Here is a 22,736-nt window from a genome sequence, read left to right as displayed (position 1 = left end):
TCGGGTGACCATCCTCCAAGGTGGACTTCGGGACAGGCAGCAGAGGAAAGTGGCCGAGCAGAGGCTGATAGCTAAGTTCGGTACCCATAGGAAGGGCCTCAACGGGGACCTTGGGTTCATGTCACATTACAGGTGATCACCATTGCACTACACACACACACACAGATATTCCTACACACACACACAGATATTCCTACACACTCTCACATTCACACGGACACAGATACACAGACGTGCACACAGACACCCACACACACCCTGATAGACACACAGACTCCCACACATGCACCCCCTCACAGACTTAAGACACTCTGCACTCACTTCACTATACACACACACACACTTTCTACACTCACAACCCCACCCCGGACAGAGACACACACAGACAGACAAAGACCCACATGCACACATATATTTTGTGTGGTGAATTTTTTTGGTACTTTCAGAGTTACATTGCACTTTGCTCAAAAACCACATACATTCATGTCGAACTCTGAGCTCAAAAACTGCATGAATTTATGTAAAACTCTGTTTTCTCACTTTTTAGATTGGAATCAATCTAAACATCAGGTCATAGACAGAGAACACAGGGGGCTAACACCTTCAACATTATTGTCTAGCTATCACCATTGTTAACAGCTAACCCGAGAATGCAACTTTAAAAAAAAAAGGGTTTTGTGATTTACACATGAAAGAAGTGAAACTATCACGGTATTCTAACAGATGAAAGGCTTAACAGACAAATCAATTCTTCAATGTATAATTTCAGTTACATCACACTGCAAATTTTTGCTATAAATTCTGTGTTACGATCGAGCCCTCCACAATCACTTGATGAAGGAGCGTCGCTCCGAAAGCTCGTGTGCTTCCAATTAAACCTGTTGGACTATAACCTGGTGTTGTGTGATTTTTAACTTTGTACACCCCAGTCCAACACCAGCATCTCCGAATCATCCATGGTCAGAGGTAGTGATGCTACCACTGCACCACAAGAGCTCTTTCCATCAATTATTATATTGACGAGGAATAATAACCACCTTAGTCTGAGATGAACAGTCCGTTGATATTGTTATAATCCTCAGCATTCAATAGCCTTAAACCTTTTTTTAGAGAGGGTACATAAAGAAATAGCTCACTCCAAACTGTTAAGTCAATGTAATTAATGTCATTGTCTCTCGATTACCAACGATTTGCAGTGGTCTCTTTTTGAATTTCAATTTTCCCAGTTTAAATAAAGAAGCTTTATGAAGCTGGTGATATAAATGGAACTTATTGCATTATACTGTAGTTGAATACTTTAAAATATACTTTGCAAAATTCTGTTCATATATATTCATGACAAAAATATGTGTTTATTTATTTTATGAACCAATTGTGAAATTCAAGTCTGAATCACATTTTACATTTGACATTCTGGGCCTGATTTTAACTTCCTTAAAATTATCCACATACAGAGTTAAAATCAGACCTCTTGATAATTAGTCATGACAGCTTGAGCCCATCTATTCAGTTCCATAATACTTCTTGCATAAAATGGGAAATCAAATTCAAAATGATCAAAGATTGCCTTGTTACTAATGCTAGTTCCTATTAATAAATTGCCACTGTTTGTGTCTGACCTAAATTGGATACCCCTTCTTTCCCTTCCCTCCTTGCCAATCTTGAGATCAGTCTAGCAGCACATCACAAAAGATGAGAATCACGAAGCCACAACACAGACTCACAGGACCACATGAACAATCACAAGCTTTAACTGAATGAACTGCAAAGCTAACTACAAATTTTGGTGCTCTATAGCACAAAGAACCCAGTAGATGGCTGGTACCTTCAAAGTGGTCGTGGCCATTTTCTTCAGGAATTCTTTCAATCTGAGTTTCAACAGATTCATCCCAGATAGGCCTCACATCAAACAGGTCTTCAGGAAGAGGTTGATGCATTTCACTGGGCTGCTCAGTTTCAATAATAGAACTATCTACAGCACTGCTATCATCATCTGATAACACCTCACGATCTCGTTCTTCCTCCGTCAAACGATCAACCAACTTTGAAGCCTCATCACTTATCTCTTCAAAAAATTCAATTGAATGTTTATAAAGTTCAAAGAACTTATCCTTGTTGCCTTTAGAAGAACCAGTTGCAAGTTGTGAACTTTGACTAGCTTTGGTTTTTACTGGAAGTCTTGATTGGAATACTTTTGGTTTAGTACTTTCCCCTGTTTCTGATCCAGCACTAAAATGGTCAATTGGCTCTTTTGCATCAGATTCATTGTCACAACTTTTCCCTTTATTAAAGAGTTTAAATTTCTTCTCTGCAGAATTGATTGCATCGGACTCTGACTTGCTTCGTGGTTCTTGTCTTACTGGCAATCTGGATTTCACCTCGTGAACTTTGATGGACTCTGAAGTCTTTTTTGTATCTGGCAACATGGGTGAACAGCTGTGGTCTAACCGGTGTGTGACAGCCTTAACAGGAATTCTAGATTTTGATTTCACTGTATCATCTGTAGATCCTTCTTGAATACTTGATGGAGATGAACGAGCTGGTGAAGGAGCCTTGTCTTCAGGTGTAGTTGGTGTTCGAGGTATTGCAGTTACAACAGCAGTATGCCTGACAGGCAGTTTTGATTTTGCCTCTGCCTGATACGTTTGTTGAACGATTGCAGTAGGAATCTCAATGACTGAACGTTGCTCTTCAGGTGATGAATCTGATGAATCATCATCACTTTTTCCAGCCTGCTGTGAACAAACCGTCCGAGTTACTGTGGAAAAATCTAACTGGACATGAGTCATTGCTGAGTCAGGAGAGGTAACAGCATTCACTTCATCATCAAAATTGAAAGGCTTTACTTCAGCGACTTCAGGAATTGAAGAGTCCCTTTTTGAAGGTTTGGTTGCTGCAGAAATGCCCATTTTGATTGGAATTCGTGACTTTTGCTCATTTTTTGTAGCTATTTGTTCATCTGTGCAATGTAACTCAGTAGGGGATTGAATGTCAGATTCAGTATTGGACACTGAATCTGGTAATGAATTATACTGAAACTCAGTATGAGACTGAGTAGCAAGTCTTTCAGGCATATATTCAATTTTAGGAGACTTCATCTCATCTTCAGTTTTCTCCATTTTTGATTCTTCTGTTAAAGCTTCAACAGCTTGATTTTCTCCAATTTGGAAAAAATGGAAATTTTCATCTCCATAGGTCCTTTTGCTCATATCAATAGCTCCACTTCTGGTCATCTCAAATAATTTTCCTTCTTGAAACAAGAATGGATTTTTTTCATTGATTGGCGTACCATCCTCAGTGGGAGTTCTTACTGGTGTTGTATCTGGAGTTGCACCCCGAGACTGTTTGTCAACCATTAGGCCAAATATTTTCTGTTCTTCCTCTTTAAGACGGGCAGCAAATGCTTCATCATCTTCTCTGATTGTATTCCATTCATCAAGGTCAGCATCTGTTTTTGTTATTATTATTTTGCTTAATTGCTCTTCAGCTTCTTGTCTTACGATTATGTCTTGCAATGTGGTTTCATCTGTAAAGACTCCTTTATATTCTGCACAGTCAATTGATGTGTTTACTTCCACAGCTGCCTCTTGGTCTAGTTGCTTTGTGCCAAATGCTTTTAATTGAGAATCTTCAGATACACCACCCACCCACAGCTCATCTCTCTTTTCTGCAGCTTGCTCAAGACGTTGGACATCTTCCTCAGTTAAGAAATCATCCTCTTGCATTTCAGGCATAAAGCATGATGCTTCTGAAGATTTAATTTCTTCAATAGACTCACCAGTAGCTGCAAAAGAACAGACTTCAGAAAAATGATCAATTTCATTACCTCCACCAGTTACGATAACTTTAGGAACTGCTTCACAAGACTGTGAATCAGCTAGAATATTGCAATCTGTGTCCAAACTTCTGTTTTCTATTCTTAAGTCTAAGTCATTAGCATCTTCTGCTACTTGGGCACTTGCTTCCTTTTCATCATCAATTATCTTAAAAGTATATTTTTTGCCTACAATGGGATGAAATTCTGCATCTTCAGGGCTAGAACCATCAACTCCAAGGGGAAGGGGAAGTGGAGATGGAGGTTCAACTCGAATAACTGGCTCCAAACTTAATCCACCATCAGCCTCTTTGCTTAGCTGAGTTAGTTCTGGCTCACTCTCTGAAGATGAGGAGCTCTTTCTATGTTCAGCATGAGATACAACTATTACCTCTGCTTCATCTACATTGGTTATAGAAGGAGTTGGAGATATTTCAGATTCTTTTTGCTCCTTTTTACCTTCACGCTTTAGTCTAGCATCCTCTTCTAGTTCATCAAATGTTTTAATTTTGGCTGCCATTTTAAACATTTCTTCTTCAGGTGTAAACCTTTTCTTTGACTCACTCTCTGGGGAATCATCATCAATTTCCTCTTGGATTTCAGGGATTGCAATGGGTTTCTCAGCCACTGACAGAATGTGTGTATCGGGCGTTTTGGGTGTGATTTCGTAGCTGATCTCCTCAGAGCTTGGGGTTTCTGGCGAAAGAGGGCTCTTTCCTGAACTTTCCATCTGTGATACTTGATCCAAACTATCTTCCTCTGCACTTCCTTCAGGTGACAAAAGTTTCCTGGTCTCTCTGTTAATAGGGCCTTCTCCCCGCATATCTCTGAAAAGTCTACTCCTTACAGATGTAGTATCCAAAGAAATATCTACTCTCTCAGTTTTTTTCTCAGTTACTGTGGTGGAAGCTGACTTCTCATTTTGTTGTGCAATAGAAAGTGCTGCATTTAACTTCTGTTCCACAGGGCTATTTTCAAGGGAATCTGGGCATGGTGATTCTTTAATTGGGCTTGGTTCAAGTGAATCTGGAGATTTGTGAGAAGTTGTGTCAATATCATCCTGTGTGGGACTTGCTTCTAGAGAATCTTTGTGACTGACAATGTGTTCATCTGTCATTGGGCTAAGACTATCTAATGATACTCCAGTAAGGCATAATTCTAATCCTTGACTTCTTGCTGTGTACCCTGGTGAAACTGAAGGGCTAACAGGTGAATCTATCATTTGGTTCTTTTCTTCCAAAGCAGCGTCCGTTTTCCCTACTGGTATGGAACTAAAAAGGTTTACATCTTTGTCTTCAAATCGACTTCCCAATGAAACACCATGTACATCTAGATTGGGAAGAGATGCTATTTCTTCTTGTAGAAAACCATCTTTTTCACTGGTATCATCTGCAGCTTTAAGAGCAGAGACAGATTCACTGGTGGTCTCCTCATCTACTTCATCTAAAAAGGATGTGGCTTGGGTCACCTCTGTTGATTGAAACTCATCATATTCTATGCAGCCGGAGTCTGTAGTCAGCTCAGCATCAGTTCCATCAATAAAATCTTTCGTTGTTTTTATGTCAGAAACTACTTCAGTTGAGACAATTTTTTCATATGAATGCATTTTCTCTTGCGAGGCAGTGTCATCCACAAGCTCCCCAATCAAGGCAGATGATTTTATAACAGAATCACCTTCCTTTTCTGTGGAAACAGTATAATCAATGATCTGTGTGGAAGGTGCATCTTTCTGAATATTTTGGTCCTTACTCTCTGTTTTGACAAAATCTCCAGCATCATGCTTTTCTCCTGTTTCATCTTCTGCTTTCTTTGGTGAAAGGGACAGACTTTCAGGGCTTGTTTCAGGAGTCTCTGCAAGACCTTCATGTTTGTAACTCTCCTCAGAACTAATCTGAGGTGTGCCATCACCTAAACTAAAGCTGGGAGAGTCAGCAATGCCTTCATGTTTTAGACTTTCTGAGCTATCATCAAGGGTACCATTTTGCAATGACACATCTGGTGGAAAACCATCCTTCACATATTCTTGCGGGAAACTAATATTCAGATCATGGTGAAGTGGACTGGTCACTACTTGTTCAAGATAGAGTTCTGCTTCTGGAGTGTCTGAAATCTTCTTAAATTGCTGATATTTGTCATTATCTTCTAACTCCTCTTTGATGACATCTGTGAAATCAGTGGATGTTTTTCTGTCTGGACTGATCTGTAAATCCGCATTGACAGCTATTCTGCTACTATATATCTCAGATTGTTTTTCAGTATCCTCAGTAAAAACAGATTCATATTTCTCTGATGTTGCAAAACTCAGATCATTTTTTCCAATAGATATTGTGATTGCTTGTTTATCTTTGCTGGCTGGTATCCGTTTCTTTGCTATAACTTCCTTTTTTACTTCCCCAGAGTCATATGAAATTGAGCCAATTGCAATTTTGCCATTGTACTCTCTCGGTGATATATCTTGTGAGAGTATTTGTGACTGAGATTCTTTTGATGGAGATTCTAACTCATCTGCCTCAGCATTTTTACCAACTGTATGGGAGAGTAAGTCAGGTTGACTTTTTTTACTTTCACATACAGGGTGAGATTGTTCCAGTTTCTTTACTTCTTTCAACGTTTGTGAAGTATCAGATGTGTGTTGGAAGAGCCGAGACATTTTCTTGGATGGATCTTGTCCTGACTGGAATGCTTTCATCAGTTCACGCACTGACATTGTTTCTTCAAGTCGTTCTGTAACAGTGGAAGAAACAGGGGCCTCTTTGTTCATTACTCGTTTTGTTGATGCTGTGGGAATCTCATCCTTTACTGGAGCTTTAGTTTGTCTGCGTTGTCCTTCCTCTGCTTCCACACGCTTCTGGAGAGCTTTTACCTTCTCCTTTATTGAACCAATTGGAGTTTCTTCCACCAAAGGTGAAATATCATCTTCTACTGGTGGGAGCACTAATGTTGAGTCTTCCTTCACTGCTTTCGTGAAATCAGATTCAGTGATAATATTCTCCTGCATTTTTCTAAGGTCTGTCCTACTGTCTGTAGCTAAACCTTGAAATGCGGGATCTTTAAAATATATTGTAGCATTTTCTTCCTTAAATCTTTCAAACACAGGTTTTGTTTTTCCAGGAACTAATTTAGTTTCATCTTTGATTTTGTGAGATAATTCATGTTCTTTCCTCTCCTCTGATGGTACAGATTCTGAAATCACATGATATGTTCCCTTTTTACTATCTTTGGTAACTATTGTTGCATCAATTTTTTCTTGAACCATATCTATTTGGCAGGCTGCTGGAGGTATCACTACTTCATGAGTTAAGTATGTATCTAAATCATTGTCCAAATACTTCAGCATGCCACTCATATCTTTCTCAATTGTCTCTATGGTTCCTCTGTCAATTCTGTGTTCTACAAATATAGGTTCACAGATCTCTGCTGGTATCTCTCGTTTCACCTCTTCAATTTCTTCATCACCAATAATAATCCAATCTTCCTCTGATAAATCTTCATCTCTTCCAGCACCAATTACATCATGTATAGCTTCTTCACCTGTGTCTGTTCCACTTAAAATCTTACTCACTTTTTCCAAGTCTTCCTTTACTTGCTCTACAATTTCAAACGGCTCACCTGATTCTTCTTCAGCTGCTTTTACAAACTCTTTCACCTCAATGGGGCTTCCTTTACTTCCTGCTGTTGAGTCTGTCTTTAAAATTTTAGTCACTTTGATTAGATCTTGTTTCATGTCAGACACATCTGAAAGCAAGTCTGGGCTTGCTAGTACAGGGGCATCATGGACAAGATGGGATTTTATGACAGAAGAAATCTCAGCACATTCGGTCTCCTCCTCTCCATCTTCATTTTGGACAGAAATGATTCCGTTTTATTTTAAAAATGGGATTCAAAAAAAAACAGAGATTGGAAAATGTAATCGGGATGACACAATACAGATCCTGAAGTGATAGGTCAAAATAAAAATGGATTTTTTTTTTTGATGGTAGACAGGGATCCACAAGGTCAGAGGGTGGGTACAACCGCCAAAGCAAAGCCAACTCAAAACTGGAAAGAAATAGGCAGGAAATAACTTGCTTTATTTTCACCAGACCACATCCACACCACGAACAACACCAAAACAATAACAAATTGAATCAAATCAGGACACCAACAAATCAACAAACTGAAATAAATAGGAGCAGTGGATTTACACAGAGATAGGCATCTCAAGATTGTTTGGATGTAACAGATCCAAAGGTCTAAAGGAAAAGGTCAGAAACCACAGAAAGCTGATTTCCTCTTAAAGAAAGCCAGTACTAGCAAACTGTCAGAACAACATTTGTTGCCCACTTTATTTAAAGTAAAAGCTTTTTTTTAAAGGAACTAGAACTGAAAAACTGCAATGAATATCATCTTATCTGAACCAGCTGCAAACCGGCATTTCAACAAGAAGAATCTCAAACCTAAATGCACATAGTAAAGAAAAAGCTATTTAACTTAAGTAAGATCCTTTCCTTGGAACATCCTAGTTGTTCTGACAACTAAACAAGAAAAAAAAAACACTTTTGCTAATCAACAACTAAATTAATAAAAATGGACAAACCAAAGAGGATCTACTCAAAGATCAAAAAGTGTAACAAGTTGGTGAATTCAGAAAGAAAATGGTGAATATTGCAAAATGAAAATTTTGAAACACTCACACAAACACACAGAACGCTTAAGCCAAGTTATTTCCATGCAAAACTAAAGCTCCAACAGCACCAGGCATGCAGCCTTATGTAAGCATTAAATAACAAAGGCAACTTTTAAAAATGTTAAGTGACATTGTGGTGAAGTACAGTGATCGTTGATGCCAGATATTTAAAAGCAGGACAGACAATTCATGAATGTGCATATTTATTAACACTTGCTAAATGTTGTGCATAAAGTAGTCTCCACTCTTAAGGGACCTATGTTTGCTTTGAATGATTTAAAAGTTCAAATATGATTTCTAAATCTTATTCTGTGTATATTGTATGTTGTAGAGCATTATTTTTTGGAATTGTAATTTTATATAGGTTGATAATGTTACCTATGCTCAAAATGAATGACCCACATAGTGACAAAGTTACAATATAGTATAGTCCTTTCTCTACATCTAACCTGGCTCAATTTATACACATCAGCCATGATATGCACTAAAGGTAATGCTAGTGGACAAAGAAAGAATTTCATTTCAAAAAATGCTATTTTATATACTTTTACTATTGAAATAAGTTAATATGAAAATATAATCTTTATGATAAACAATCTGTATACCTTTCTCATTATTGAATCAAGATATTGGAACTTCCTAACAGCATTGTAGGGGTGTCTTCACTACATGGACTATAGTGATTGATGGTGGCGGCTTACCATAACTTACTCAGAATGGGCAATAAGTGCTGATCTTGCTCATATTTGACATTAAATGAATTAATTAAAGTGGAATAGTCTTTTTCTATCTACATATTATTAAAAATAGCATGTTATCATCTTTCCATTTGAGAGTCTTAATTATTTTCCCAATATGGTTTTCAATGATTACTCTACATCTATAGATATGATACATCTGTTCCTATCTACCCTGTCATCTATTTCATAGTATTTTATTTTAACACTTCAGAGTGGAAGGTAAAAAACACACATACAAGGGATCTTCTTTCAAAAGATCCACTGTGTATGCAGTCACAGCCACTAGTCATGAGGTTGCATTGTATTCATTCTCAGAGATGGGTAAATGGGCGTATATATGGGTGGCACAATTGTTAGCACTGATGTTTTATAGCACCAGGGACACAGATTCAATTCTAGCCTTGGGCGACTGTCTATGTGGAGTTTGCACATTCTCCCTGTGTCTGTGGGTTTCCTGTGGGTTCTTCAGTTACCCCTCCTAGTCCAAAGGTGTGCACCTTAGGTGGATTGGCCATGCTAAATTGCCTGTAGTGTTCAGGGATGTATAGGCTATGTGGATTAGATATGGTAAATGTGATGTTTCAGGGATAGGGTGGGGAACTAGGTGCGACGCTATAGCGAGTGTCAGTGTGACTTGATGGGCCAAGTGGTCTCTTTCTGCACTGTATGGATTCTATGACTTTTACTGTTAAGAAAAAGGTCAACAGAACATCAGTCAGTTATTCATAAACTCTGTGTGCTACCATCAGCTTTCTGCTTTCATCAAAGTGAAAATCAGCCCCACATGCTTTCCAAATGTCTAGATGCTCTGAGAAAAGTCAACTTCAATTTCAAAGTCAGTGATGTTTACAGAGCTTTCTCACAAACCAATATTCAGGAGATCCAAACAACTTCTGGTTTGGATTTCAATTCAAGCTAACTGGCAGAGGCAAGAGGCACTCTGATGGGCTCCTTGCTTTTGAAAGGCCGAAAAGCATTTGGCTTCTTCACGGCCAATTAGGCCTGTTGGAAGGTGGGATCTGATCCTTAGGTGGACAGGACAGCTAGCAATGTAATTGTGTAGACCCAAAGGAATGGCTCAGTACTAGTTCAAGTTGACCCAACATGCATGGCAGACCACCACCCATTGTATATGAAAGTAGCCTGTGCAATTCTGAAACCAATTTGGACAACAGGTTGTAAATTTGAACAGGTTAGTTATTTATGTCTGAAGCAGGCAACCACTTGATGCATGCCCGATAACTGGATCAAATACTTCTTGTTCACGGAAGAGGTGTCCAGTTTCCACCTAAGTTTCAGCAAGAAGCCAATGCATGATAGTTAAAATACTATTGCTCTATCTGCCATATTGTTAATTGGTTGTGAACATATCAAGTATTGCACACAGTTGTTTAAGCGCTAATTGTCTTTTTTTTCTCCTTTAAGGTTTTTGCTAATTTCTGCTTTCTACTATCCCTGTTCAGTTCAGGTAAAATTCAATTTGTGCCTGCCCTCTGCTGGTTTAAGTGACCCTGCCAGTTACTGCTACCGTTGTCTCGGTCTTTGACTGTTCTCTCCCGTTTCACTGCATTAGTCAATACTGACTGATTGGAACTCTCCTGAACCTGTCAGTGCAGCAGCTGTGACCTCAACTCAAAAATGACAGACTGGCTTATTCAGATAAGTAGATAAATTATGGAACGGAATAGCTTTGATTCTCATTTCAAGTCTGCAGCCTTTCTGGTTTCTCATGAAGAGGTACTAAAAAAATAAGTAGTTATAAAAGTTAATGAAATAAATTTAATGCTCATTATGAAATTTGTGTATAGTATTTAGTTCAATTGAATGGAGAATACAGGACGACCCCAGGAATCTCACCTTGCTACGCATTTCTGGCACAACTTAACCAGCATGGTGGTTGTAAGGCTCTTATCATCAAATCAACACTAAATTCCTCTCCTGCTTTTCTGCTATAGTACATTCTTTCTCAAGCACCTAGCCTTATCCAATTCCCTTTTGACTGTCCTTTGAATATTTTGTTCTTTATTGGTCTACAAGCCCCACTTTGGCAGTTTAATGAAATATCCTCCCTCATTTTGTCCTTCAGCACTGCACTGGGCATATCTTCAGCCTCAAACGTTTATACATACATCTCGAATTACTCCTCTTACTACCCTTCCAATCACTCAGTTCAATAAATGCTCCTCCCATATTCAGAGTCAGTGATCTCAGATTACTTCATTTCTTTCAACACCCAGACCTTCCTATCCTTCTCCAGCTCCTTCCCATTCTTCACTGACCACAGAAATACTGCCTCCTGAATAACTTAAAGTTGTACTAACTCCTAAATGCCTCCCCCCTTCATTATTCATAATACTTCAGCAGCTGTTGCAACTTCCTGCTCCTCCAACTTTGATGTTGCCCACAAGAAAACCTTGACTTTTCTTCCAGCTTGATCAGTTTCCCTGAAATGGCCCTCACACTCACTCCTTCAAATAAGAACACATTCCATTTGATTTAACAGATAACTAGTCATCCATTATCAGATCTACTGGATGATGTTAGGGCTTATTATGCTCTGCTAAAACTGCTCACTATTCCACGATTGTCCTCATGAGCAGAGATAACCCCAACCTCTTTATTCCACAATGAAACATCTTCAAAACTGGCTCTCTTTTGCATTTTACATCCCAACTTACAAAAGTTAAGAACTGATAAGTTACTTTGCTGCTAAAACCATCTTTGTTGCTACTGCCCTTTACCCCAACAAACCAAATCTCTCCCCAAGGTTACTCCTTTGTCCGAGCTCCAGCTCCTCTCCAAACTTTTCTCATGTCTCAAATGTCATCTTGCTTATGATACCCATTGTCTACACATTTGACTTCATTCAGATTAAACAATATTGCTCATCAAACTATATTATTATTTTATCCCATGCCAGCTGAAATTGTAAATGGTGTCCCCACAGAACTGTATTCCCCAAGCTTTGGCCTCTAATACATTTCTGTTTATTGGACCAATCATTGGCAGGCATAGAGTCTATACTCTAGAATTCCTGTTGTAATCCCAACTCTCTTATCGTCAAGGCTTTTACACCTCCTGTCAAAAACCAAACTTTTTGACTTCAAGGTGATTTTTTTCTTTGACTTGGTATTCATTTATGTCTGATTTATGGCTCCATGAAGCACCTTGTCACAATTTGCTGCTTCAAAGATGTAATTTAAATCTTAGTTTTAATTGAAGTTAAAATTGAGTTTTTTATAAAAAAAATTCATAAAGTAAATAATTAACTTTCAATAAGGCTTGCTTCTTGGGAAGCAGTGATTGCAGCTTATATCTTCATTAGTTATAATTTTGTTTATTCACTGGGGAGGAATATCAGTTGGCCGCAAAAGTAATTCTCTCTCATGAAATTAAATAGTGAATCAATAAAATGCTACCTTTACAAAGTTCACAAGATGAACTATAAACAGTCTATGGAACTTCAGTGTTTGTTTTATTCAAACACAGAGAATTTAAGCAATTTTATTGTCATACTTTGACAACCTAAATCCAGAAACAGTAACAGAACTCAGTCATTTTTAAATGCAGAAAAACTCAACTCTGGCAACAAACAGTTGAATAGTAGTTTCATTTGTGAGTTTATATAATGGCAGAGCAATAACATTTCTTTCTTCTGTCTAAAAAAGATTGACAGCTTTTATACCCTTGTCCATGATTTATTTTATAAAGATTGCTCTTCACTGTAATTGTGTTTGCATTTTTCCTTTATTGCATTAATACATTTATACAGTGTAATTTCAGTGATTTTCCAGAAAAAATATTCATTTTATGCATTAATTTGGAAAGTCCCTACATTTATTTAATTAATAATTTTAAACATGTTGCATTAAATGCCAGATAGCACTATTGTTACAGGTTCACTCTTTCCATTTAATATATAAATATCAATATATAAATTTTGGTTTTGTTAATAATGTTTTGGAATAAAGTATGGTTCCTCCAACTTCCTGTTACATTGATGTGGGTCACTAGTAGTAATATTAAATACAAAAGGACATTAATTGGGTAATGTGCAGAATTTACAAATATTATTTAAATTCAAATATACTTAAATTCAAATCTTCTTTTGTTGCCTGCAATATTTACTATAAGAGCTGCTTTCTTACGGACAACAGGACAACTTTGCCTCTAAGCAAATTATAATTGGTAATTATACTTTAAAGGGGATTGGCTAAAAGCCTGAATTATCCTAGAGCAGCAATCCCTGGAATCCTCATAGTAAAGGAAAGACAAGGGAAACCAAGCCATATCCCCATGATTATATCAGTAATTGTATTTTACTAGTAAGTATAGTTGTTTGACATTTAAACAGCTTTTCAATGTGTTAGTGAATTAATATGGGTCAGAAAGTGTGGGGTGGAGCATGTGGGAAGTGGGTAGGAGTGAGAGGTAATGCAGAGCAGAAGAGGTTCCCGTTCAGTTATAGAGGGGAGGGAGAAAGAATCAGGATGGGCCTGGGATTGGGGTAGGGGTAGATTTCCAGGGAGGCCTGGGCCCAAACTTTGGTAGTCTGGTGGTAGGAGGAGTTTGAGTAGGTGTGGGGTGGATTGGGGTTCAGAAATGATGGTGATGGTGGGAGGGTATGGTGAGAATCAGTTTCAGATCAGAAGGGCCTGAGATAGATCCAATCTGAAGTGTGGTCTGGGGTAGTGACGGGTGATCATGAAACAATTGCCAAGGTGGGTAAGGTGGCCAGTGAAAGTGGTGGGGGTTTAATTTTATACTTTGCATGGAGTTAGAACATGTTTTAATTGCTCTGGCTTTTCCAGGCTAACGACTTAGGTACATAAATTGGAAAATTCTGGAGGTTTCTAACTCTAACACAGAGCTGGGAAACTTCTCACAGGGTTTCAGATGTTGGGCCATTTCCGTCAGAAGTTTCACCTTCCTGGGAAATTCCTGTGGGGCCAGCTATGTTGGAATCTCTGCATAGCCCTGACAAATAACTCCAGTCTACCTTCAGCAATAACTATCTTCCTAGCAGAAATTCTGGGCCAATCTCATTTAATGAAGCTCATTGTCATTTCATCATGAGGTTTGGAATTTAGAACAGTTAACAGATGATTGTTTTCAAAGAGGAGAGAGGGTTCAGTCACAATGTCTGAACATTGCCTCTTACTATAAAACTGTGCGCTAAATTTACACTTATGCAAGATTTTTTATTGCATCCCCATCTCTAAGCTAGCTGAGATTTTAAAATTCTCAACCTTGTTTTCAAATCCCTCCGTGCTCTCAAATCTCAAAGTGTTTCCAACCCTTTGCGATCTCGGCATTCCACCAATTCTAGCTCCTGGCAAATTGCAAATTTTCACCACTCCGCCTTGATAGAGTCTAGGTAGTGAAAGATCTGGCTAAGCTCTGGATGTCTTTCCCTAAACCTTGCCATTCTTCTCACATCCATACACTTAATTCTATGACTATGCTTTTGGTCAACTGCCTTTAAAATATTACCACATGTGGCTGTGTATTAATTTTGTTCGATGATTATGCCTATGAATGTTTTATTTCCTGAAAGGTTTTATATTAATGCATTTTCCTGCTCAGATAGCATTAGTATATTTAGTTGTCCCTACAAAACCAAAAGGTTTAATCAGATCTGGAAAATATCAGCAACTGATGAAAGCATAGGAGACTACTTTTCCCCGGCCACAGATAGAGTTAAATTTGCAGCCAATGTACACTTTTGGCATTGACAGCTTGACATTGAAGATCTTTTGCGGTAGAAACTACAGTTTTAACCAACTGCCTGTGACTGTGCATATGACAACTATTTCTTCATTGCTGCCTGATATCTGTACAACCAAAACAGGTTCAAGACTTGACAGCCTCAGCACATCATGGAACTACTTTCATCTATTTGGTTCTCCATGTACAAGTGGAACTTATTGCTGGTATTGTACATTTAACAGAACAGCCTTCTATCAAATAATTGGAGGCAACAGCTTTTGTAAAAATAGCATTAAAAATACTCCAGCACTTGTGCTGTCATCAAAATTGGAATACTTTATATAGTTAACCTATTGATTCATTTTGCTATCTTCTGGAAGGGACATTAAATACTGAATTTGCCTGGATTCCCACACTATTTTATTCAGCATTCTTTATGTTTTGAAACTAATGTCCTGAGATAAGTTATTTCAAAAGACGATGTTAGGTGAGTGTTATTTCATTTTGTGTTCAGTTTAAATATGGAAAACTAAAACTGTACTTCACCACAGGAGCTGCCATCCTGATACTGGAACACTTAAATACAATGGAACCAAATGTCAAGTGGAGACATGGAAGAGACATGTCCCCTGCTCATCAAAGAGCATGAAAGTTAACAAGAGAAACATGAAAAAAAGAATGAATTTCATAACAGCGCAACAGACAAAGCAGGACTCTAAGGGATGTCAAAGGAAAGTGGATGCTTAGATGATACACTGATTATTTTGTTATTAATTCTGTAAATAAGCAGAGTACAATACTATGTTTTAAAACTAATGTTAAGAACTGAATTACTGTTATAAGCATCAGTAACAGATTGTTAAATTACTTTGAAGATTTTGTATTCTAACGTTGATTTTAATACTAATTTTACAATAGAAAATACCCTTACATTTATCTTCTTTTCCAGTCACCTGTAAAATAATAAAAGTAGAAAATGAGTACATAATATACATCATTAATTACAGATAGTTAGAAGGTTCAATGGGTGGCTAGAATAACTTATTGGAAACAGTGACAGAACATGAATTCATGCATGCAATCCCCCCCATACTTCCCAGTTTCTTATTTCAGCCACACTACTTCTGAAAGTATTAAATGGAGGTCAAATAGTTCCTCAGAGGCAACACACAAAAATGTTGGGAGAGTGTCATCCTGGAATGTTTTCACACTTTTATCTATTGTGTCATGGCTATGTTCACTGAACCAAGGACAGAATATTGTTAATATCACTGTTTTTTCAATATACTTTAATCTTTTAATGTATAGATATTACACCTCACTCTGTATGTGAAACGAAAGGTGACAATGTAATAGCAACAACAGAACATAAACACATGTATCTTTTTCATAACATGTTTAAAGACCAAGTAATCAATGACAGTAAATCAATAGTTATCAATAAAGTAATGTGCAAAAATTAATACAAGGCCAGAAAATGTACCATTTCGAATTATCTCGGATTTTAATAGTGCTTTCTGTAGTCTCCTAATTTTATAACTACTTCTGTAGATAACAAATGAGATTGAGAATATAATGGGATACTGGAAATTAATTGAGAATTGTGAATCCAATATTTGCCTTTCCCTCCTCCTCTCCATCTCTTTTACTCTGTCCACCAATGAACAGTCTTATTTATCTTAAAACAGCCCATGAAGAATCTATCTTGGGATACTTTATATTGTTCATCTGTTGATTTGCTTTGATATCTTCTGAAAGGACTATTTTCTTTAATTCTAAATTTGCCTATATCCCTAGTTTCACATTGCATAAGATCAAAATTTTCTAAGACTTTATTTCACAAAGAGTATTAATCACTAACATTCTCATCAACCTCCGATTAGAGTAACATTGCCTCAGAAGGACGGTCTATCAGAGATTAATAAGAGAAATGTGAGGAGGAAGTAATATTTTACTTAATTATTTTGGTAATCAGAAATAATATTCCCAAACAAATTTTAATAGATGGAACAGATTAAATAAAAAGGATCAGTTGGAGAATATGGTTACTTGCATCCTACTTTGAACTGAGACTTCTCCAAAACTCATGCACTTGGAAATTCTCTAGAAGGTTCTCAAGATCTGCTGTGAATTCAGCAGAGGTTTGGCAGAGACAGAATAAATGGTCAAATGTTTAATTTCCCTTGAGTTTCCACGAAGGAGATTGGGAACCATTGTCAAAATTCTACTCTTTTATGGTAAAGAAGTTTGAATTCCTTAAAGAATAGTAACAAGGCAGAGTCGCAAACTTGACTGGAAACTTATCTGGTCATCACTGGGGGTGTTGGTGACATCAAAGAGATTTGTTGGCAGCTATGCCAGTAAGATTCCTGTCTTAGGTGACTGGCCAAATTCTAAAGAAAACAGAAAATCTCACTAAAAGAAATCTGTCTTCTCCATTCAGGAGCTAATGTGCTGTAGTTTTATTGGAGAACACATCGGCGATTGGCAACTTTGCCACATATTCCATGTCTTCTAGAAGATGTGTAAATTATTTTCATGGCCTTGCCTCATGAACATACTATGACAGTTTGAAGTTCTCTGTGGGAGGAAGGGAAAACAGGGTATCTATGGAATCAAGCAACATGGTTAAAATCAATTATAACTGAAGGGCAATATAAAAGTGGTGGGCATCACAAGTGGGTGGGTAGAATTTTGAGAGGCTAACATGAACATTCATGCTCTGCTAGATCCCAAAACATTAGTGTTCAAGATCTTCTATGTTTTCTGGGTGACCTCTAGCTGTCTGATTAAAGTCTGTCGATTAGGTTGCTTTACTACTGACATACCCATTGGGTCATTGTGCCCCCATTGTACATATCTCAAAATTTCATTGGAAATTGGGAATTTACAGAAATTGCCTATTTATGAATTATAAATACACTCCTGTCCAAAACATGCAGGTTCCCTGTTCAATCATTCCCACAATTTGGTGGGGATCAGGAGAGGGATTGAGACTATAAATTCAGCACTGCTATTTTCAGACAGTGCTACAAACCATTAAGATGGTACAAATTAAGCATTCTGCATTTCCCACTAAGGTGAGTAATTTAAACATGCAAATCCTATCACAGGAACAAATGAACAAGAATAAGACATTCAGCCCCTCAACCTGTTCTGCCATTCTAGATCATGGCTGATCATGGGCCTCATCACCATTTTCTGACTTTATCCCCATAACTCTTATATTTGTAACCAGAAATCTATAAATTTCTGACTTAAAGTCCGCATTTCCACAGCGCACTGGGGTTGGAGAATTCCAAAGATTGACTACGATTAAAGAAGTTTCTCCTCATATATCCTAAATGACTTGCCCTTATTCATAGTGTGTTCTCCACCAGCCAGAAGAAACATCTTTCCTTAATCTATCCCCTCTATTCATTTAAGAGGTCTATAAGCTTCCACTCATTTTTCTGAAGTCCAGATAACATAGTCGCCACAATCCAACTCATTGATACAGATTATAAACTACTGGGGCCCAAGCTTTGATTCTTTCAGTATCCTCCTAGTGGCAGCCTGCCAATCTGAGAATGTCCCATTACTCTCACATTCTATTTTCTTTCTGCTAATCAAACTTCAGTCTGTGCCAGCATATAATCCCCTACCTAATGTTCTCTAAGTTTGATCACTAGCCTCCTGTGTAAGTTTATTAATATCATTCTAAAAATCCAAAACACCATATCAACTGGCCTCCTCTCATCTATTCTACTAGTAACATTCTAACAGATTTGTCAACATGACTGCAACTTTTGTACATTCATGTTGATTCTGCCATTATAGATCATTACTTTCTGAGCATCCAGTTATCATATATGAACAAGGAATAAGAGCATGTCACTCAGCCCTTCCAGCCTGCTCTGCCATATGGTAAGATCTGATCTGATTTTAACTTGAACTCTACATTATTGCAAATCCTTGATAAACTTTCATCCCCTTGGTAATCAAGAATCCATCTCTGACTTCAAAATATTTCAAGATTCTGCATTCACTGCCTTTTCAGGTAGACTTTTTTCTTAGTATCAATACATTTTAACTGATTTTTTAAAACTATCTGGAGAAAGTTTTCCTATCTATCTTTAGCTAATTTTCTCTCATAGGCAAACTCTACCTTAAGCTGTCAATATTGTTTGCCTTTTTAAATGTTCTGACCTGCAACCTATCTTTGCACAATATGTCTTTGAGTTTGATCTGATTTTTGATCTTTTTCAGTTAACCATGGATGAGTCCATCCTTTGAAATTTTTCTTATTTGTTTGAATATACCCATCTTGCACTTTCTGAAATATTCTCTTACGTACTTGCTACTGCATCTCTATTGACTTACTCCTTAACTTAAATTATCAGCTCACTTTTGCTGAGCTCTGCTTTTGTGCCCTGATAGTTGCTCTTGTTTAAATTCAAATAATAGTCTTGGACCCACACTTAAGTTCCTTGTAAAGTTTAATCATGTTATGATCACTGCTACCCAAAGTTGCTTTCACTGCATCTCAAAACCAGGTCGAGTATAGCCTGCTCTCTGGTTGGTGCCATAGCACGCTGGTCTAAGAAACTGTCCCAAAAGCATTCAATGAATTCCTGATCTCAACTAATTTTTCTCCATCTGATTCTTCCAATCTATATGGAGGTTAAACTCCCCTATGACAATCACATTCTAATAGATTTTAATACTTTTTCCTACTATTGACAGTAGGCTAATAAGGCCTTCAGTTCCCTGTTTTCTCTCTTTCTTTCTTAAATAGTGGAGTTACATTTGGATCCTCAAAATCTAAAGGCACAGTTTCTGAATTAATAGAACTTTTACTGATGACTACCAATAAGTCTGCCACCACTGTATTTCTTTTCTTTTAACAGTGTAGAATGCAGATCATCCGGTCCATGGGATTTGTCAATCTTCAGTCACATTAATTCCTCCAATGCTACTTTTTTAAAAATTAGAGCAACTTCTTACATTTTCTCACATTCTCACTAGTACCTTGGATCGTGATCTTTTAGGGGAAATTGCTTTTAATTTCTTCCCTGAAGGCAGGCACAAAGTACTAGTTAGCTTGTCTGGCATTCTCCTATTTCCCTCGAACTCCTTTCTACCTAGTTTATTTGTACTAATGTGGGCCATAACCTCTGGCTGTACAGCATTCCAAGAAGACTGTCCTCCAGCCAGTCACATGACTGTTCCTGGAACCAGGGAGCAACAAACCATACTGCCACAGCTTTGTTGGGAATGCAGAGGAGCAGGTGCTTTGCTTTCAACCTGATCCCAATCTTCCATGATTGTTAAATAACATGTGATAAAGGTTAATGCTTTGTAAAAGAGGATGAGGGTAAAGCTGAAGAAAAACTCCTTTATCTCCCTGATAAAGAGATCCGAAGTTGTGCATCTAGCAGTGGTTTCTAAATGAGAACCTCTCCTTCTTAGAATCTACACTGTCTGTGATATCTGTTAACCTCCTGAATCAAGTAGAAGCCTGGAAAGTGCCAATTGTGGTCGCTGTGATATACAAATTGCTGACCCACTCCACCCAGCTGGATCATTGTTTACAATCATGGGTGGGCTAACATCAGGTTGGTGGTATTTTAGTCACTTGATTTCTGTAAAAATCACTATATTTCAGGAGTTAAAGATTATTGATCCCTGCTTCTCTTCTTCAGCTACCATTATCATTTCTATGCTTTTATCAGACCAAGGCTCAATTTCTACCATGGTCTCCTTACTGGCTACACAGTTTCTGCTTTTAAACTTTATGCGGAATGCCATCACATACATTCAACCTTGCTTACACCAATCATGGTCATAACATATAAGAGTCTCATGCTTGCCTTCAAATTCTCTCAATGTTCTTGCTTTACTATTTTTGCCAGCTGTAAAAATCAGAGTGCATCAACTCCGTCCACATTCAAATATGAGAAATTGCCAATTTTCCTGCCATATTTTGCCATCAGTATGCATTTATATCACTTATAACCCCTTTTTCAATAACTTCAGTTTTTCACCTAACACAAATTGTAAAAGTCTCTGATTAATCCTTCTCTTCAGCAATGCTTTTGATCCTCAATCTGTCCTTCTCATCTCTTGTTCAGTGTCCAGACTTTGCTCATCACCTTGTAGTGTTCGGTTTGTGAAAAATACTGCAGAACAATATGCTGTTGCTTTAAATACTCATAAAAATAACAGACTTACCACTTTAAGACTGAACAAAAAGGGCTGCCTGATTCTCAACATATCAATCCAATCGCTGAATTATACAGATCAGGAAAACATATGGCTGGTTCCTTTGTTGCGTGAAATTAGTTTCAAAATGTGGTCTCCCGAATTACAAAAGAAATGAGGAGTAATGTTTTCTGTCAGGGTTTGGATAAGTTATGGAATTCTCTAGCCCTGAGAACAGCAGAGACCAGATCAGTGAATGTAGTCAAGGTTGAAAGAAATACGTTTAATATGCAAGGAAGTGAAAGTTTATGGGGAATTCATAAAAGTAGAGTTAAGGCCATTTTCAGATCAACCTTTCATATCTTAGTGAATAACAGAAGAGGTTCCTGTTCCTTTTTTAAAAATTTAAGCAATTACCACCAATCGCAACGGGACAGGCACCAAAAAGACTTCAAGTTCCGATTTAGTTATTATTTAGCAAGGTTTCCAGATCTTGGCTGCTAATCATTGACTTGCCACAAAGGCATAAATAGATAATAGCAAAGGACAGGATTCGGCCTGGTTCTGATATGGTTAAGTAACTTGCAGGCAGATTTATAATGGTTACAACTGGATGACAGCCAAATGATCGAAATGGTGAAGGGTGACTGATCCCTTTCAGACTACATCTCAAGAGTAAGTCAATTACTTTAGAACATTGGAAAGGAAACCATTGAATAAGTTGATGAACAAAAGGTCTGCTTTTGTTGCAATAGGTGAAGTGATGGCAGCTTCAATTTGTGCAAAGCGTTGTTACAATTCTCATGGGAATCCAAGTCCATTATTTCTTTTAAGCTCAGATTTAAACTTCTTCATTAAAGGCAAGAAAAAACTGATGCTGGGAATCAATGGACAATTAACAGGAGATAATACTACTGCTGGAATGACTAATCTTTGGAAACAGCAAATTTTCGCTTTGGAATCAATTCCAGGCCTTGTTGGAGTGTTAGTAATGATATAATTAGGCAGCAATGATTTACTAGTGTTAGAATTACCTCTTCCTCTTGCTCCTGATCTGAATCTGACTCCTTTCCATCCAAAGTTGGCAATAGAAAGAAAAAGGACAAGCAAAGCATGGAATAATCAGAGAAGGATGAGTTAAAATGAGAAATAAAGGGAGCATCAAGAAATCACAGCTCATCAGAATCACAAATTATTCCAGAGAAGTTGTATGCAATACATAACCAGGTAGCTTCAGTGTGAAGTTCACAGAGGAAAGACTGGATCCATCCTGCATTAATAAGACTCTTTGTTTGTTAGCAATGCATGGTACAACATAACATGCAAGGTCTTTAGTTTTAATACGTTGTTTAGTAATTGCTTGGCATGTTCTGAGTAATGAGAAAGGAAATAAAAATAAGATTTACTTGACTGGTGAGCAAAACGTGTTAGCAATAGATTACAGAAAAAGGAGAATTTTAAATTGGCAGTTTAGATTTCCTGAATACCATACCATATGCAGTTCCTTTATATGTGCAAGTGGTACTTTTAAATATTTGTACATGATCAAGACATATTTCTACTCATTGATGAACGCAATGGAGGAATAGTGCAATGCCTGACAAAAGAAGCTTAAATATTGCCA

General features: G+C 37.5%; 1 protein-coding gene across 32 annotated transcripts in view; it reads right to left on the bottom strand.

Moving 5' to 3' along the window:
* The window catches only part of ank2b (ankyrin 2b, neuronal), an 877,032-nt gene that overhangs the window by 54,703 nt on the left and 799,593 nt on the right, over positions 1-22,736 (bottom strand). For 29 of the 32 annotated variants that reach the window (XM_087983074.1, XM_087982715.1, XM_087983312.1 and 26 more), the window contains 3 exons: positions 22,147-22,179; positions 15,861-15,882; positions 1,826-7,648 (listed from right to left, as the gene is read on the bottom strand). In XM_087983074.1, coding sequence (XP_087839200.1) covers positions 1,826-7,648; positions 15,861-15,882; positions 22,147-22,179 — 5,878 coding nt within the window. The remainder of the gene's footprint in view (positions 1-1,825; positions 7,649-15,860; positions 15,883-22,146; positions 22,180-22,736) is intronic. The other 3 variants (XM_087983783.1, XM_087983659.1, XM_087982867.1) reach the window with 2 other exon arrangements.

The sequence above is a fragment of the Chiloscyllium plagiosum genome, unplaced genomic scaffold (assembly GCF_037043375.1).
Source record: "Chiloscyllium plagiosum isolate Xiang-an unplaced genomic scaffold, Cpla_swu_hap1 HiC_scaffold_1, whole genome shotgun sequence".
NCBI classification, from domain to species: Eukaryota; Metazoa; Chordata; class Chondrichthyes; order Orectolobiformes; family Hemiscylliidae; genus Chiloscyllium; species Chiloscyllium plagiosum.
This window is presented reverse-complemented; position numbering and strand designations above follow the sequence as displayed.